Source organism: Euphorbia lathyris, chromosome 10 (genome assembly GCF_963576675.1).
Source record: "Euphorbia lathyris chromosome 10, ddEupLath1.1, whole genome shotgun sequence".
NCBI lineage: Eukaryota > Viridiplantae > Streptophyta > Magnoliopsida > Malpighiales > Euphorbiaceae > Euphorbia > Euphorbia lathyris.
Genome location: NC_088919.1, coordinates 41,840,227 through 41,859,379, shown reverse-complemented (window position 1 = coordinate 41,859,379; position 19,153 = coordinate 41,840,227). Strand labels below are relative to the sequence as shown.

The 19,153-nt window shown below is 39.1% G+C and overlaps 1 protein-coding gene across 1 annotated transcript; it reads left to right on the top strand.

Annotated features, from left to right (window-relative positions):
• The first annotated feature begins 11,510 nt into the window (after positions 1-11,510).
• Positions 11,511-16,640, top strand: LOC136208783 (uncharacterized). The gene is made up of 8 exons (XM_066000005.1): positions 11,511-11,794; positions 11,884-12,186; positions 13,475-13,758; positions 14,722-14,850; positions 15,400-15,522; positions 15,668-15,775; positions 16,043-16,221; positions 16,343-16,640. Exons 1-8 carry the CDS (start codon positions 11,644-11,646, stop codon positions 16,464-16,466), a joined length of 1,401 nt encoding a protein of 466 aa, XP_065856077.1. The 5' UTR covers positions 11,511-11,643; the 3' UTR covers positions 16,467-16,640.
• Positions 16,641-19,153: the final 2,513 nt, after the last annotated feature.

The following is a 19,153-nucleotide window of genomic DNA, read 5'->3' as shown; positions in this document are numbered from 1 at the left end:
GGTCATTGAGAAGGAAGCCAAGTGCTAATGTTAGTTCTATTCATCCGCCAGATATTAGTCGGAAGATGACTACGCTCCAGATTGCCCCTGAGATCAAGGTCAGACCCCCGGATATCAAGAAGAGGAGTGAGGTTGGTGTGGTCTCAGCTTCTGGCTCGGGGTCTAGGTTCGGTGTCTTGTCCCTGGAGGAAGGTCGGGAATCGGACCCTTCCAATGAACAGATTGATTTGAGCATGCCTGGTCTGGAATCGGTCGAGCCTGTTTCTAGTCGGGGTAAATCTATTAATCCCCTCTTTGTCTCTGATGCTAAGGATAAAGGGAGCTCCCAGTCTCACCTTTCTACAGGGGAAGGGTCGAGTAGTAAGGCTGTTTCTCTGAATCCTCCTGTGGATGCTCCTATTGGAAAAGCTATAGGAGTGAGTAAGATGAACATGAAGAAACTTAAAGTGAAACCTAAGAAGAACCTTAATGGGTTAGACTCTTGGGCTAAAAGGGGACCTTCTGGGACTTCCTCTAGGCTCTCAGGAGCCCCGAATAAATACTTGATCTAGGGTTTGGGCTTGTGTTAGTAGTCTTCCTTTCTGATGGATTTCTTTGTTTGGAATGTTAGAGGTGCGGCGAGCAAGGCAACCCGCATTCATGTTAATGATCTTATTAAACAGTTTAACCCCTCCTGTTTTGTTCTTCTAGAGACCAAGGTCAGTGGAGCCAAAGCAGACGAGGTGGTTAGAAAGTTTAAGAATTGGAATTGTGTCAGATCGGAGGCTACTGGCCGGGCTGGGGGGATTTGGCTCTTTTGGAAGCCAGGTCTTGTTAATATTGATATTGTTAGTATGGACTGTCAGTTCATTCATAGTAAGGTGTGCTACCCTGGTAATAAACATTTCTTTGTTACCTTTGTTTATGCCGATCCTGTTCTTTCTAATCGTACAAGGTTGTGGGAGATCCTTCATTCTATTAGCTCTAACATGGTGGAGGCTTGGTTGGTGGCCGGGGATTTTAATGATATTGCCCTTTTAAGTGATCAGAGAGGAGGGGGTAATCATTATATGAACCGGTGCCTTAACCACAAGCGTAGTATGGATCTGTGTGGGCTTTTAGACCTGGGTGCTGCTGGCCACAAATTTACCTGGAAAAGAAATAGCTTGTTTGTGAGGTTGGATAAGGTGTATGCTAATGTTGCGGCTATCTGTAGGTTTCCTGAGGTCAAGGTGCTGAATCTCCCCTTCCGTCACTCTGACCATTGCCCTATCCTCATTAATTTGGTCAAAGGTAACCGGCTGAAAGGTAACAGACCCTTTAGATATCTTGTGGCTTGGGATTCTCATCCCGACTTTAGGAATTTCGTGAAAACCAATTGGCATCCCCACTCTGATGTTCTCCTCGCTGCTGAGGAATTCAGAAGGAAGGTGGTTGTTTGGAATAAAGACATCTTTGGCCATATTATCAGGAGGAAGAATAAACTCTTGAGGAGGATGGAAGGCGTTCAGCGTTGCTTGGAGGCTCGTTTCGACCATAGCTTAAATGGTCACCTTAGAGCTCTCCAGAACGAGTTGGAAGCTGTGCTTAGACAGGAAGAGCTTCTTTGGTTCCAGAAGTCTAGGAAGGCCTGGATTCAAGACGGGGATCGGAATACCAGGTTTTTTCATCTCTCTACGATCATTAGGAGACAGAGGAATAGGATTGATGCTATCAAGGATGCTAGTGGCGAGTGGATTTTTGAGGAGGAAGACATTCGTCGCTCAGCCCTTGATTTCTACAAGGACCTGTTTAGAGAGGAAGCTGTGGACTTGGAGAGTGCCCACTCTGGTATTTCCTTTCCTCGTTTGGGGGAGGAGGCTATTAAAGATGCTTTCCATCCTATTGACCTTAAAGAGATTGATCTGGCCTTCTCTAGCATAGGGTCCACTAAGGCTCCTGGGATTGATGGTATCCCCGCTAGTTTATATCATAAACACTGGGATACTGTTAAGGAGGGCATATATAGTTTTGTGTTAGGTGTTTTTGGTGGCTCTAACGATATCAGGTCGGTTAATAAAACCCTCATTGTCTTGATTCCTAAGGTTGTTAAGCCTTCCTCCTTCCTCCAGATGAGACCCATCAGTCTTTGTAATGTTTTGTATAAAGCTATTACTAAGATTGTGGCTAATAGAATCCGGAAGATCCTTCCGGATATAATTAGCCAGAACCAAGGGAGCTTTGTTCCTGGTAGACAATTGATGGATAACGTTGTTATTGCCCAGGAGGTTGTCCATTCTATGAAGATTAAGAAAGGTAAGAAAGGGATTGTGGCCCTCAAACTGGATCTGGAGAAAGCCTATGATAGATTGAACTGGAGCTTTCTTCTGGATAGTTTAGCCAAAGCTGGCATCCCGGAGAACTGGAGGATTTTGATTGAGAAGTGTATCTCCTCTCTTGTTTTCCAGGTCATGATCAATGGGGACATGTCGGATGAGTTTTCTCCCTCCAGAGGAATTCGTCAAGGAGATCCTATGAGTCCCTTCCTCTTTGTTATTTCCATGGAAAGACTGTCTCACCTGATCCAAGAGGCGGTGTGCAAAGGGACTCTCCACCCTGTTTTTATCAACAGACATTGCCCCCTTATTACCCATTTACTCTTTGCTGATGACGTCATGCTTTTCGTTGAGGGTAATGAGGAGCAAATTAAAACGGTTATGGATATCCTTGATTGTTTTTGCGAGGCTTCTGGCCAGAAGGTTAACATCCAAAAGTCCCGTATGCTTTGTTCCAAAAATATGGACAATAGCTTGTGCAGAAGACTGAGTGAGCTCTCTGGCATACCTCTGACGAACTCTTTGGGGAAGTATCTTGGGGTTCCTCTTCACAGTGACAGGGTTTCCAAAGCCTCTTTCAATGATATTTTGGACAAAACTAATGGTTTGTGTGCTAGCTGGAAAGCTAATTCTCTTTCCCTTGCAGGTCGTCTTACCTTGATCCAGTCAGTTAACTGCGCTGCTCCGAACCACATCATGCAGGCCTGTAAGCTTCCTGAGCCTGTCCTTAGTGACCTGGATAAGATAAATCGGCGTTTCCTGTGGGGTGAGTCTGAAGATGGGAGAAAGGTTCACCTGGTCCCGTGGAAGGAAGCTTGCCAGCCTAAAAACAGGGGGGGTCTTGGTATTAGGCAGGCAAAGGACAATAATAAAGTCCTGTTAATGAAACTTCTTTGGAGAATGTGGCAATGCCCCTCCTCTCTTTGGGTCCGTCTCTTGTGCGGGAAGTATCGGAAAGATAGAATCTTTGGTGGCCCGAAGGAGAGGGTTGTTAGCTGTTCCTTCCTCTGGAAAGGGCTCAGTGCCGTGTTTGCTGAATTCTGTACGGGGATTGGCCTGGAGGTGGGTAATGGTAGATCTATTAGCTTCTGGTATGACACCTGGATTGGTGATAAACCGCTGATTGATGTGTGTAATGCCCCTCCGTCGGCTGATCTCCTTTCCTAGAAAATTGCTGATGTGGTGGACTCGGAGGGAGACTGGATCTGGTCAAAGTTCGACTCTTTCTTTAGTCTGGAGACCCCTCTTAACATTAGAGGAGTGAAGATTAGCAATCAAGAGGAGGATAAGGATAGACATTGTTGGGCCTTGACGAATAATGGTACTTATTCTTGTAAATCGGCCTATGAAGCTTTTACCCCTAATAGGGCTGATCCTCCCTTGGAGATTTGGAAGTCCATATGGTCCCTCAAGATCCCTTACCGTATCAGGAGCTTCCTTTGGCTGGGTATCAAAGACAGGCTCCTTACGAATGCGGATAGGCACAGAAGGCACTTGACTGAGTCTAGTGCCTGTAGTAGATGCAGAGGCAATGTGGAAACCTTGTGCCATGCCTTGAGGGATTGCCCAAATAGTAAGAAGATCTGGGAAGGGATCCTCCCTCATCACATCCTCCCTTCCTTCATGGCCTTTTCTGAAGGGGACTGGTTCTCTCAAGGAGCCAAGGGGAACTTGCTGGCCAACATGGAGCACGGTGCCATCCTCTTTGCTATTACTTGTCACCAAATCTGGAAGTGGAGGAATGAAGAATTATTTGCGGGTAAGGCTGTCCTTATTCCTGATTTACTGTTTTTCTTCTCGAAGAAGCTCTTTGTTATTACTAAAAGCTTTGAAAGAGATTCCCTTGTTCGCCCCTCCCCGGATAAAGAGATCCTGCTAGTTGGCTGGAGTAAGCCTAGAGAAGGGTTTGCTAAGTTGAATACTGATGGCTCCTGCCTTAGCAATGGCAGAATTGCTGCTGGAGGAGTTCTTCGGGATGCTGGTGGCAATTGGATGGCGGGGTTTACCCATAACTTGGGGACGGGCTCCTCCTTTTCTGCGGAGCTCTGGGGTATCTTGTCAGGTATTAAACTCGCCATTCGCATGGGTGTTAAAAAGCTCTCGGTGGAATCTGATAATCTGGAGGCTATTAACAGGATTTCAGATAGCCAGGCTGTTTGTCTGAAGAGCCAGAATCTCATCAAAGCTATTTTGAGGCTTCGTCCTGCCTTTGAGTATCTTAATTTCTCCCATATTTTTAGGGAGCAAAACCGCATGGCGGATCGCTTAGCAGCTGCTGGGCATGGAAGAATGTTAGGTGTTTCTACCCTATCTGTTCCTCCTTCTTTTCTTTTGCCTTCTCTCCTAGAGGATAGGATTGGAGTCAGCCTTCCTAGACTGATCCCGGTGTAGGTTTTTTGTTGGTTTTGTTTTTTTCCTTTCCTTTCTTACCAAAAAAAAAATATTTTTTAAATATTTAATTTCGATTTTTATTATTTTTGAAAAAAAAGTTCTTATTTCATTTTTTAATATAATAAATTATCATTTTGCAAAAAAAAAAAAATTATAGAGAAAAATGGAAAGAAAAATAGATTTTACAACAATAGTATTGTTGCACAAAGTTATAATTAGTTGCAACAAATAAAAAATTATAATTTTTGCCAACAACAATCTTGTTGTAAAAACTTAATATTCCATAATAAAATAAAATCACGTAACTAAATACTTATAATTATTAATATTTATAGTATATAAATAAAATAGTATGTTATATATTTTATAATTAATTTTAAATTATTTAGTTTACTAATTTTTAAAATTTATTCTATGTATAATTCAAGTTTAAATACCAATTAAAATTTATTGATATTTAAAAATAAAAAATACTTTCTTGTAATATAACAACAATATTTATTTTTTTATTTAATTTAATAATTTTCTTTAACAACGATCTGATTTGTAGCTAAAAAATTCCAGTTTTACGCAACACGTTGTTTGTTGTTGCTACAAATGTTCGCACTTACAGCAACAACTAACAGTCGTTGCTGTAAATGTTTCATTTACTATAACAACATTCAATCGTTGCTGTAAAATTCAAGTTTTACGCCACAAGTTGGTTGTTGTTCCTGTAAATACTCGTACTTACAGCAACAACTGACAGTCGTTGCTATAAATAATTTCATTTACAGTAACAACATTTGTTGTTGCTATAAATGCTTTCATTCACAGCAACGAAAGTATTGTTGCCAAAGCTAATACATATTTCCCACAAACCTCACCTCCCGAAATTTCTTGAAGGTAATATATAAGAAATTTACAGCAACGACCTTTGGTAACGACATAAAAAATTCGTTGCTAAAGTTCATTTTTAGCAACAATATTTTCTTTCATTGTCAAAACTTGTTGCCAAAAAGCAATTTTCTTGTAGTGAATGTATTGGGGACATGGAGAATTTTGCCGTCATATCTGATAGGCACAAAGGAATTGACTATGCTGTGAATTTGGTGTTTCCAAATGCAATACATGGATGTTGTTGTCACCATTTGAAAATGAACCTACAGGCCAAATTCAGGTCAGTTAGAAAGATAGGTGATGTGTACTGGGGAGCTGCTAAAGCTTACAGGGTTTCGGATTTCAACGAAGCATTCGCTCGACTACGTGAGCTACATGGCCCAGCAGCAGTATATCTAGAGCAAGCTGGTATCCAGAGATGGTCGCGTGCATATTTTCATACCCGTCGTTATAACATAATGACAACAAATATTGCTGAATCATGGAACGCGGTAATGGTTGAAGGAAGACGGTTGCCTATCACAATGTTGGTAGAGTACATTAGAACTACTGTCCAACGATGGTTCTACGAAAGACAAGTAGCGGCTGTTAAATATTTTATAAGTTGTCATATCTAGTAATTTAGATGATACATAAATACATTACCTTCATGTTTCCATTTACAGGAGCACGAGAACATCATCTGTCGAAGTTCGGTGAACGAAAGATGAAGAAACATGTTACGAAATCTATACCATGTACATTCTATGGAATAAACCAACACACATTTCAGATTGGGGACCGAGGGAAAGGGGGTATTGTTGACTTAAATGCAGGTACTTGCACGTGTAGGCAATGGCAACTTTCTCAATTTCCTTGTAAACATGTATGTAAAGTTGCATGCGTGAATCGACTAAGTAACGCATACCAATGGGTTGATAGATACTACACAAACAACGCAGTTAGATCAGCATACGCAGAGTGTATCTACCCAGTCGGACCGCATGTGGAGTGGACAAATTGTGACCCTCCAAGGAAAGTGTACCCCCCTCTAAGAGGTTCTGCTCCAGTTGGACGACCAAGAAGTCAGAACAGAAGACCGTCACAATGTGAAAACCCATTGCCAAGGATATGTAGCCGATGTGGGAATAGCGGGCATAATAGGTTGAATTGTGACCGACCGTTGCCCTTTACAAGTCAAACCCCAAGTACAATAGCAAGTTCACGAAGTTCTAGGACTTCGAACAATTGATGCGGTTTGAATTTGTAAGCGCATGTATCCTTATGCCTTGTTAGATTAAATTATTGTAATGAATTTGTACGATGAAGCTTTGTTATGTTTTGTAAGATTATGTTTACTAATTCTGTAGATATGACATGGGCTAGTGGGTTATGTTTACTAATTTTGTATTCGTATTCAAATTAATGTACCACTTCGCGAATCCATGTATAACTTCGCGAAATCAGAGATATGCGAGTTCGCGAATACATGTTCATGTTCGCGAATTCAATGATATGCGAGCAGGGATCCTGGAGTACACGTGCATACTCGCGAATATACGTGTTCGCGGAGCAGGATGTATTTTCGCGAAGCGTATATACTTCGCATATACATTGTCACATGCGCGAATATACGTGTTCGCGGAGCAGGAGGTATTTTCGCGAAGCGTATATACTTCGCATATACATTGTCACATGCGCGAATATGAATAATGCGAGCTAATTGCCACACAAATATATGAACAACTTCGCAACAAAATGGCACAATATATAACAAAATATACAAGATGTACAAAATATGTTCCACGTACCAATGGTACAACTCAAAATTTATACAGTTTGCCCTGGAAAATTTCAAGGACCATACGTAATCTAAGGAAATCTCCGTCATATGGGTCTACTTCATACACCTCCCGACCAGCTGTTAAAAGTTGAGAAAAAATGCACACCATCATCCCACAATCGTTCGATGATGTTCTCTGTTGTGGAGTGTCTGGTAGCCTAGTCCACCCTATCCGGTTGTCCTGATTTTCACCATTCCACCCTATGGTTTTGCCAATAGCATATGTAAGCACGGTCATGGGCCTCTCCAGTACTTGGGCAAGCTTCTCCTCACTGTCATTAGAAAGACAACTATCATATATGTACATGTGCATATTCGTTGTATTTAGCACTCCTAATATCCAGTGGTTTCCTTTGATGTTGAATGGCATGAATATTCGCTTCAAACCCTTCCATGGTCTCATAAACATGTCATTTCTACCATTGATCATATTACACACGTGTCCCATATCCGTATTATGTGTCAGCTGTATATATCCGGTGAATTGGCTATCACATGTAGTCCAGTCCGCATCTAAACCATTCTCGAACGATTGGCGCCGCAACAGATACAGGAATGCATCAATGTGCTAATTAAAAAAGAAATATATACATAAGTCAAACACATGCTTCACAAACATATGCATCAGAAACAAACAAAACATAATATTTAAAAGCAATACCTCCCCGTCCCAATATTTTCCCGGTGTCTCAGCTTGTATGAACCATGGGATTTGCGGCTGTAGTGGTTCTGTCCCTTTAACGAGCCTTGACGAATTTTTGTTGCAATAATTCCTCCATACCTCATACGTCTTCAAATCGTCTTGATCAATCCGGACTGACCATGACGTAGGTACAGGAGGTGCTCTAGGACCAGCGGGACTCTGTGATACGACAATATCCATGCACTGTTTTACCTTCTTAGTTCCCTTATTATTGGCTACCTTCTTAGTTACCTTCATAGCCACCTTCTTACACCTTTTTCCTTTCTTCCCCTCGGTGTAAGGTGTTGTCACGTGATATGATCGCTTCCTTTCTCGCACCGGCCGTAACGACTGAGGGTTATACAGATCATCTATCACGGCTTGTGTGCTATCGGTTAAAGTGATAATTGCTTCCTGTCAAAACATAACGACCGAACACACTGTAAGGAACATATTCAAAGACAAATAATAAACTACATGTTTATAAACTATCGTATACCTTTTCAGGGAGCATCTCTTGTGGCTCCGTGTCATCGCGGATTTCAATCACCATTCCACACTGCTCTTCCTTCCTCTCTCCCTCTTCTTTCTTATCCTCTCCACAATGCTCTTCCTTCCTATCTCCCTCTTTCTTCTTATCTACTCCATTATGATCTTCTTTCCCATCCGGGTCTTCATTCTTCTTTTGTTCTTCAATATGTTCTGCACCATGCTCTTCTACAATGTTCTCCTCCCCCACATCCCCACCTATTTCCCCCACGAAGTCAAAATTCGTATACATGTCATATCCAAGACGATCTCCCATCCGATCTTCCTTACTCGCAGCCCTTAGCTCCGCCATCAGCTCCTCCTTCAACTCCACCCTCAACTCGTCCTTCAACTCTGCCCTCAACTCCTCCTTCAACTCCTCCTTCAACTCCACCTTCAACTCTGCCCTCAACTCCTTCTTCAACTCCACCCTCTCCCGCCTATTAGACTCACTGAACTCCGATCTCATCTTCCGCACCAATTCATCCGCCAATGAATCTTTAAGTTCCACTTTCAACATTTCAAATCTCTCCCGCATCCTTGCCTTCCTTTCTTCTTCCTCATTTGCCTGTACATTCACGTCATTCTTCTTCTTACACCTCTTCTCGTTTCTAATTCTGTCCTCCTCATCCATATCATCATACCCTTCCTCATTTGCATGTACATCCACGTCATTCTTCTTCTTACACCTCTTCTCGTTTCTAATTTTGTCCTCCTCATCCATATCATCATACTCTTCCTCCTCATTTTCCACATCCTCTTCGTCCTGATTACCTACAACATTCTCTTCCTCACTCTCTACCTCACGCTCTTCCTCATTTTTCTCCTCCTCTTCACTTAGCTCAGACCCCTTATAAGGTTCGAATAACGCATCAAGGTCAAGGTCTACGGCTTTCCCATCTAAATAATTCTTCATTGGCGCATACCAATCGCACTTTGCCTCATCTTCCTCGATAGCAAGTTCAGATGATTGCACATCAGCTGACTGAACACATGAAAAATCAAACCCAACTCCATAAGCACACGTTACTTACATCCACAGCACACATTTATTCTGTACACAAGACATATGTACTTACCTTAAATATTTCTTCAGCTTCTAAGAAACTTATATTTTTTGCACTTATCCACCGACATATACGAGGGTACACGGTCTTTGGCCTCCTCAAATAGTATTTAGGGGGTGCACGCAGTACCTCCAGTATCCAAGCCTACCAAGTATTAAATACAAATCATTACAGTTCAAATCTAACATCAATTAAATCGCATGAATATAGGAAACATACTTGGAACGCTTGTGCTAATCCATGAAGCTGATATGGGACGGACTTCTTCTTTCCCACTTGCTTGTTGTTCGGGTCAAATGCCTTCTTCCTTCCTGGGATAGCCCGTCCCATCGTCTTGTACAGCACATCCCAAGCAGGCACAGCCCATGGAAACGAGTTAAATACAGTTGGAAAATCAGTTAGGTTGATGATGTTGTCATCAACCTTTTTCAATGGATCAGTTGTCAGTAGGAACCTATGTATAACGAACAACATAGCCATTGCCACTGCATCCTCATTATTTTTTTCCGCCCAATTAGTCTCTAAGAAGGTATCGAATATATCTTTGTGATTTATGCTCCCTCTACCTCTGAAGTAGAGATTCCTCAATCTGTTTTCCCTTTTATAGTTGCTCATCCGTTTAATAATTGGTAACGGATCACCTAGTCTCAATCCGGTTATGAGTGCGAATTCACGCTTACCGAATTTCACTTCAACACCATTGATGTTGAACCACATTTCTCCGGCGTTACCCTCTTTCGGATTGATCTCCATTGTAAGAACACTATGGCATAGAGGAGATGACAACGAATACACTTCGAAGTCCACCAAATGTCCGAAACATGTTTTCCTGAACATGGCCAACTGCACTGTGGATAACCTTGCTTTCACTTTCTTCATCACCTCAGCATCAGAACGAACTGTGATAGTAGCTCTCGTATCATATGTGTAGGGGTACCTAAAAGTGTCTTCGATACTCTTCTTATGTGTCCTTGATGTCCTCTTCCTCTTTTTGGAATGATCACCCTTCAAAATCATAAAATAGATCAAATTCATCGAGTGAATACATGTTTGTGAACTGCCTATAATATTCGCGAACTGTCAACAATATTCGCGAATACATGTTTGCGAACTGCCTATAATATTCGCGAACTGTCAACAATATTCGCGAATATTTGGCCTCGACTGTCAATACTATTCGCGAATTCGCGCATATGCGGGACAACAACAGATGCCTCGACTGTTCCGTGGATATGAATTTTCTTCGCATATCGCCATGTTCGCGAAGTAAATTCATATTCGCGAATTGGTCGATTTTGTATCATTTATTCGCCACAACTGATTTAACCATTTCTAAGTATCATTCTTACAAAACGAGGCTATGAACCAACGAAAAAACACAATAAATTTGAAAAACCTACTTCTAAATCGCAGGATAAGTAAAACACCTCAGTATACAAATAGAAGCTTTAAAACCTAATCAAAAAACACAAAATAAGATACCTTTTTGCCGGTTCTTGCCATTGGAATCGGTTGGAAGTCGCTGGAAGTAGAAATGTAGAGATTGGTGGTGTTGAAGACGTTCGTCGTTCGAGTGTGGGTGTTGGACGTTCGAGTTTTCGCGAATGATAGGGGGTGAAAGTCGCTGGAAGTTCTTATATATATATGAAGGGCATTTCGGAAAAGTATTCACGGTATGGTCTATATATGTTAGTTGGTTGATAATGGGTCTTAAAATGTAAATGGACCTCCCATTTGACCTAGATTTGTAATTTTCCCGCATCTAAAATAATCTAATTTAATTTTATCCTAAATTTATATCCAATAGCAATTTTACCCCATTAGAGCTAAAATACTAGCAGTTTCTACGAAAACAAAATTCAAATTAGATCTTCCCATTTCCGCTCTCTTCCTCGTTGAGGCTGTGCTCCGTATCACATTTTTTAGTCGCAGACAGAGCTCTCACTCCTCCTACTCCTACACTGCGAAGACGAGAAAGAGATGGGGCCACCAACGAAAACTAACCGGGCGATCTCGCAGGATGCTTTCGACGAGCTAGTGAAGGAGAACATGGAAGACCTCGGTATGGATCCCACTGAAGCTCTTCAGGACGCTATCGACACCCTTACTCTTCAAGGCGTCGATCTCTCTGGTATTCCACAACAACATATTCCACTTGCACTTCCTTTTCTTTTCCTTCTTGTTACGATTGATTTTGATGAAAATCGAAGTCATTTGCAGGAATTGTCACCTGTGTCCCAGGGGAGGGTAATGCTGGAGATAATCCAGTAATCCTGTGTTTGAATAGATTGAAAGAGTTGGAATCTGTTTCAAACGATCTATTTACTAGTAATGATATGAATGAAATTTTGAGCTTATTTGGTAAGCTAATTGAAGTATGTAGTAGCGAGGGCTCTGGAAATTCGGCAATAGCGGTGAAGAACGGTGGAGTGCAATTGCTTTGCTCTATCTGTTCTAAGATACCGACCGAGTGTTCACAGGTTCTTGTTTCGGCTCTGAAGACCTTGGCATTATTGCTTTACGGTATGCTTAGGCTTGTTGATTGCTTTCCTTTTATTTTTAGTTTATGCGCAGAATTTAGAATTGAATTGTAGATTGTGAATGATGAGATGTGTTTGCTGGTTATCTTGTGGATAGACTGGTGATGTTTTGTTTCAATTGCTGGCATTGGTCAAAACAGATCAAGCTAGCCTATATTACCTTAGAAGTTAGAATTCTATATAATCTTTGGGAACTTATAGATGTACATCTCATTTGGTAATTATTAATTTATAAGTGTTTTATGTTCCTCGATTTAAATACCTAAAAACGATGGAACCATACAATTCAAGAGGAAATACTAGTCATGTGCTTATTTGTCTTTAGGCTATATGTCCTGCTAACCTAGTTAAATAGATATTTCTGATGTTCCCAGTAAGCTGAAGTCTATTTTTCGGAATCCATTGTTCCATTTCTGACATATATCACAGTAAAATATTCGGTTCTACAAATTATAAAAGCAGAATGATTCCTAAGGGTTGTCTGATGGTTATTGTCGGCATTGCCAATTCGTTATATTTATGAATCAACAAAAGGTAAAATCTACAAGCAACAACTTACAAGTCTCATTCATAATCAGGTTTGAAATTTGAGAGTTGTGACAATAAAGGCTTTTGAAAATCCCATGTAAATTCCAAATTTTAGATGTTTAGACATCCACTGTGATGAATATAATTGTTGACTTTGTGGATACTTTTTGAGATATTTGTGTATGTCAAGATAATCTAAGCTAGAAAAGTTTGCATTTTCTGATGCTGGCGTCCACGCTGAAAGTGGTTATTTTGAGAACTTGACATAATTTATTCTCATGTAGTTTGTGTTTGTGGTATCCATCTTGCATTACTTTTGTGCCAGCTTTTTAAAGAAGCAAGATTGGTTTTAATTTGATAACTAAAATTTCCCAAAGAACAAAATTAAGGAATCACAGAGAAAAGAAGAAAGAAGATGATCCTTAAACCTTTCTCATTTCATGATTACTGCAGTAGAAAACGATTACAGCCTTAAAAGAGTAAAGGTCCAAAACAGACAAAAGGAAACTTCCTCACTACCAGACAAACACGTGTCTGGAGAAAAGAAACAACATAACGGTAAAAAAGCAAGAAACACTACTTAATACAGAAAATAAAGATAAAATGCTAGAAGATCCCTCGATATAATTACTAGTCATTTGTTTGCCTAATGTATGCTTGTTATGTTAATATTTGAACTGCATATCTGGCGTATCAAATTCATTCTTATAGGTATTTCTGCGGTGTATCATTGCCATTTGCAGATGTATCAAGTACAGAAATATTCCGCTCCAGTAGTGGACCAACAATCTTGGTCAGTATCTTAAAGGGTGGAAGTGAAAGTTTAGACATCTTGGAATGTGGGTTTACTGTCCTTGCTGCTGCTGCAACTGGCAACGAGATTTTGAAAGAGTCGTTAATGGAATTGAAGACTGATGAGCTTATATTGCAAGTATTGAATGCACAGAGTAAAGGCAGTGTTCAAAGTGTATATGATGCCATACGTGTTCTGTTAACACCTGATGATAACCGGGTTGTGGCTTCTCAAGTAAGTAAATGTTGGATTTAAAAAATAGTATACTTCTTCATGTCCGCATAGTTAAATTAGAGAGCAGTTGAAGAATGATAAAGCAATCATGCACGTGATCTCAAATTCTTTTTTTAAAAAGGTATGGATTAATCAAACGACTATGATCAAAAGACTATCACTATATATTAATCATTAAGAACAAATATTTCCATTTTTTGATAGTCTCTCGGATTATTTCGTAGAATTGCTAGCATAAATATTAGAAATAGTAACCTTATTTAACATCTTTAAGATATAACAGGTCAATAAGTTATTGTTAGTATTAAAAGTAAAACCAATATCGCAAAGCCAGGGACCAAGGGTTCCATATTTTATTTTAATTAATGATGAGACAATATTTAGGTAAGTTAGCTGTTTTTTGAGTTGCTTTGCATGCCATATTTTTTTTCACTTGGTTTATTTCACAATAAAAGGTTAACTCTTTCCATCATTCAATCATAGGTATTTACATAAGTAACTAAGCGTACGTAATTAGTTTATCCTAAGCAAACTGACCATAAGAAAGTATATTATCTGATAATTATGTATATATTGCATTTGTACCTTAATTTTTTTTTTAACTATTGAAATTTATTAGGAACTCAGCAAATTTATTTACATATTGATAAAATTCTAAGTTATACTGTTTTGTTTATATTTCTAATTGAAAGGAATCTAAAATCCATTATTCAATTGTATAAGTTAGTTAAACAGATGAATTTTGATATTTTATATAACAAATAATAGTTTGTTGTCATATTAATTATTAGCCCCTCCAGGAAAATTTATGGCTTTGTCCCTGACTATCATGCATATTCCTTATGATATCTTCACCCATAGGAAATTCTGTCTTACAACAATATATCAGCACTCAAAATGTTTGCTTGCTGTGGCTTGCACAAAATATCGTTCCTCAGTAATTGATGTGTATTAAAACTCCAGGTTTATGGTTATGCCCGAAGGTTTGCAAAGATTGGAATTGCAGGAGCCCTTGTGGAATCATTACATGGAGGGCTTACGTCACCCAGTTTAGTTTCAGCAAGCATTGCTTTGAAGGCTGTTGCTGTGAATGTGAGTGTTTTTCATTTTTTAAGATAACTCAAATTGTCAATATTGTGCTAACTTTTAAATTTTTGTGGAAATTTTCCTGGCGATTGCTCTATGTGACCAAAGTGCCTCACATTTTTTGAAGTCTCTTGTTCAGTTGTATGCCTCATGTTGAATGTGACTGCTTGACAAGCAAAAAAAAAAAAAAAGGCAGTTGTTATGCCCATATGATTCCCCTTCCAAAATTTCCTATATGATTCAAAATACATTAGTTTAACAATAGTTAGAATGTCGAAGACTTTTATATTCAGATGCATTCTAGAAATTAGACAACTCTTCTTTCATATTCTTTTGCTGGAGAAATCCTGATATGCATTGAGAATGTGTTGAAACTTTTGCTGGTTCATGGGAACTCTTTAAGTTATAAATTGAGCACACTCAAATGAACTTAATTAACATTTGTCCAAATAAATTTTACCCACGGCTTATTTTCCTCAGATATTATTTCAATATTATTTTTAGGAGATTGTCATGTTCACTTTTCAGATTATTTTCTGATGCCCTTGACTGCAGGATGAAATATGTAAATCCATTGCTGAAAAAGGCGGAATCGATGCAGTTCTCCGATGTATTGATGACAGCGGTGAACAAGGCAACAAACTAGTAGCTAAAACTTGTTGTTCATTGTTATCCAAGGTATAGTAAGAGAAACTACTTGTTGAAAACATGTTTATTTCCTATAAATAGAAGGAAGGCGCATTAGATGCGTGTGAATGAGCTTGAACTTATGTTTGCTGTAATTAGTCCAGGTATCATTACTTATTGGCATTTGTTCAAGTAGTTGGCAGGAAGTGATTCAAATAAGAGTACTATTGTAGAGAAAAGAGGCATGGACAAGCTAATTCAACTATCAGCAAGATTTTCTGATGATCCTTCTGTTCTGCAAGAGGTAAAGAAGTCACAATTAACCTTTGTACTATTCAACGTGTCCATGTCAGTATAATATTCTGCTCAGATTTTATGTTATGTATCCCTCAATCCATGTCTGTTAGACGCTATGCTTTTTTATGTTTATGGTGCTTATTGACAGCAAAACCATATAATACATTTTCGTTTGATTGTTGCTTATAAAAATTTATGGTTCAAAGTGATCCAATGTTTTTATGTTGAAGATCAGTTCAGATAAATGATCCTTTTGTTATTTACGAATATGCAGGTTATGCCCATCATTACGGTGCTGTGCTTAAGATCCCCTGATAATGCAGCAAGAGCCATTGAAGCTGGAGCTGGAGAACTTGCCATTCAGGCCATGCAGAAGTTTCCGGCTTCACAACTGCTTCAGAGGAACTCCTGCTTCATGATCAGAAATCTTGTTGCCAGAAACCCAGAGAATAGGCAAGTTTTATTCTTTTTCTGTAATAATGTGAAATCTCTCATACTATAGCTGAGTTGTAGAGTCTGGAGAAGAGAGCAGCTAGAATCATTTAACTAATTTCATACAATTTTGACATTACAGAACACTCTTGCTAAGTCAAGGCATAGAAAAAATTGTGAGACGGGCTAAAGAGAATCACGAAACCTGCAAGGAAGCTGCGACAGATGCTCTGAGGGACTTGGGCCTTGATAATTACAACTCGTAGCATATAAATTGTAATATTTATCTTGTAAACACAAGTTTATTCCCGCCTGTTTTGAGTGTTGTGTGGAATAGCTATTTTATGTACAATAGGAGAAAAGCTCGTGTTGCTTCAGAGAGAAGATTAAGTATTAAAATACTAAATACTATAAATTTAAATTAAATTATTTATTTATTATTTTTTCTTTATTAAAGACGAACTATCATTAAAAAGAACCCAAAGAGCCAGAAAGAAAAGAAGCACAGCCAAAAAAAATAGGAATGTCTTCTATAAAGAATGAAGGCAAATTCGGGGAACATGCTCAGCGACCAAGATCATGAGCCTTCTTATTACCATCCCTCTTGACAAACACGAAATGAATTGCCGAAAAGATCAGCTAGGTTTGAGGTGTCAAAATGCTCAAGGTGTGAAAATGGTTAATAAGGTTGATCCAATCCATTTAATAAATAACTTGATTCAATCCAACTCATTTAGTAAATGGGTTAAGATAACCTTTTATATATGGGTTAACATGATCTAACTCATTTATTAAATGGGTTACATGGTTGATCCATTTAATCCAATTAACTAAATCTAATTAAAAATTCAAAAAAAAGAACGTAAAAGCATAAAAGTGGAAATAACGTGAAAATGTAAAAAATTGTAAATAAAAAGGGGAAAAACATGAAACGAGTTAAATTGATTGACTCATTTAACCAAATTAACTAAAATCTATATATAATATCTGATTTTTCATCCTTTTTACATGATATTGAAACCAAACAAAATGGTATTAAGAAATCAAAGAAGATTCATTACAAACTATAGAAACCAAGAAATCACGGATAGAAAAATCACTAAAGAAACTAGCATTGGGCCGAGCATGCCTAGCCATAGCATGAGTCGTTCCGTTCGCTAATCTCGAGATGAAGGTCACAGAATAATCTGGACGTTTAAATAGAATCTGTCTGATATCATCAATAACCACTCCCACCTCTGAGCGACCTGAAGCAGTACCAAGTAATTTGTCCGTAACAACCTTCGCATCGCTCTCAAAGATCAAATTACTAAAGTTCTTAGACTCACACCAATCTAAAGCACTCTTAATTGCAATAGCTTCAGCAAGAGGGACATAAATAACACCCACCCCAACACTACTAAAGAAAGCAAAAAACTTACCCAAATGATCTCTGAGGACCGCCCATGCACCATACCGCTTCATGTCTCCGAATAAAGATGCATCCACATTGCACTTAGCAACATGATATAGTTTTTTTAATATAATTAAAATTCAACTTGACCAATTTAAATTCAATTAAGTACAAAAAGAATTAGCGTCTTTATTGGACTTCACTTCATTAAACTAAAAAGAGTCTAAAATTCATACAATTATTACCATCATCATAATCATACACACGATAAGCGGGTAATGTTATGTAAAAATTCTCTCATTGCTCGTGTCACTCTATCTAAGGGTGATAAACCATGGATCCTTGACGATTTGAAAAGGAAATTGACAATTATTTGGGGAATCAATTGCCCATGGCGTTTAATTTCACTTGGGCGTGGATATTATCATATATTCCTTTCCTCTCCTGATCTAAAGCACCATGTTTGGAGTCAGGGAGTTGTTAATCTTAAACCGGGAATTCTACGGTTGCAACCATGGATACAAGATTTTGATCCGCTTAACCAGAAAAGCACCACAACGCAAATATGGGTTCGTTTATATTCATTGCCCTGGGAATACTATGATGTGCAGATTCTGACTGATATTGCCAAGGGGATTGGACTTCTTTTACGAATTGATCGTGCGACTCTACAAGGGGATTTTGGTCATTACGCTCGTCTATTAGTGGATGTTGACTTAGCAGGGTATCTTCCAAATTCTATTGGAATTGAAAGAGATGGTAAAAAATTATGGATTCCTTTGGCCTATGAGAATCCACCTGCTCTCTGTAAACTTTGTTCTACTGTGGGACATCAGGCATATTCTTGTAAACAGATGAAGCAGCCTGCATGCTCAAAAAGTGTGAATAAAGGCTCATCTTTAGGGGACATGAAAGTTGATCCGATAAAAATAAACCCGAAAAAAAATACTTGTGAAGAATCACGCAAATGGAAGGTGGTTCATGATGGAAATAATGACTCCATTCCGGTTCGTAATGTTATTAGCAACATTAAAACCGCTCTAATGAATCCTGAGAGGATTCGTGACTCCATTTCAGAGGAACTTGTTGACGTCGAGAATGTCAGCTCCTCTGAATCTGATTCTGCAAAGGAGCAGGGTCTGAAGGAGGACCAAGCTATGGTAATATGGAAGCCTCAATCTTTGATGAGCAATAATGAAGAATCCACATCTATACAAAACAGTTTTGCTGTTCTTGACGCTTTGAAAAATGACAATCTTTCAATTAATCGGTGTAATAATCTGGTTGTGATTGGCAATGTTAAGGATTCAGATGCAATTCCTCATTTGAGCTCTACCCTTGCTATCTCTGGGCCTCTTACTGCTTGGACAGATTATGAGGATACCGATGACAGTCCTTGGGAAACAAAGAAGAATAAGAAACATAAACAAAATAAAGGTAAGTCTCCTACTGAAAGTGGCAGCACTCGTCCTCGTAGGGCGAGTAGAAAGCCTGTTCGTTTTGCCCAATGAATGTCCTTTATTGGAACTGTAGGGGCATTGGCAATCCCCACACTCAACG

What these genes read in the sequence shown, in the direction of transcription:
- LOC136208783 (XM_066000005.1), top strand. Translation starts at nt 11,644, where the DNA reads ATGGGGCCACCAACGAAAACTAACCGGGCGATCTCGCAGGATGCTTTC. An exon ending in GTTGTTCATTGTTATCCAAG is followed by an intron (nt 15,523 to 15,667) that starts GTATAGTAAGAG and finishes TTGTTCAAGTAG; the next exon opens with TTGGCAGGAAGTGATTCAAA. An exon ending in GCCAGAAACCCAGAGAATAG is followed by an intron (nt 16,222 to 16,342) that starts GCAAGTTTTATT and finishes TTGACATTACAG; the next exon opens with AACACTCTTGCTAAGTCAAG.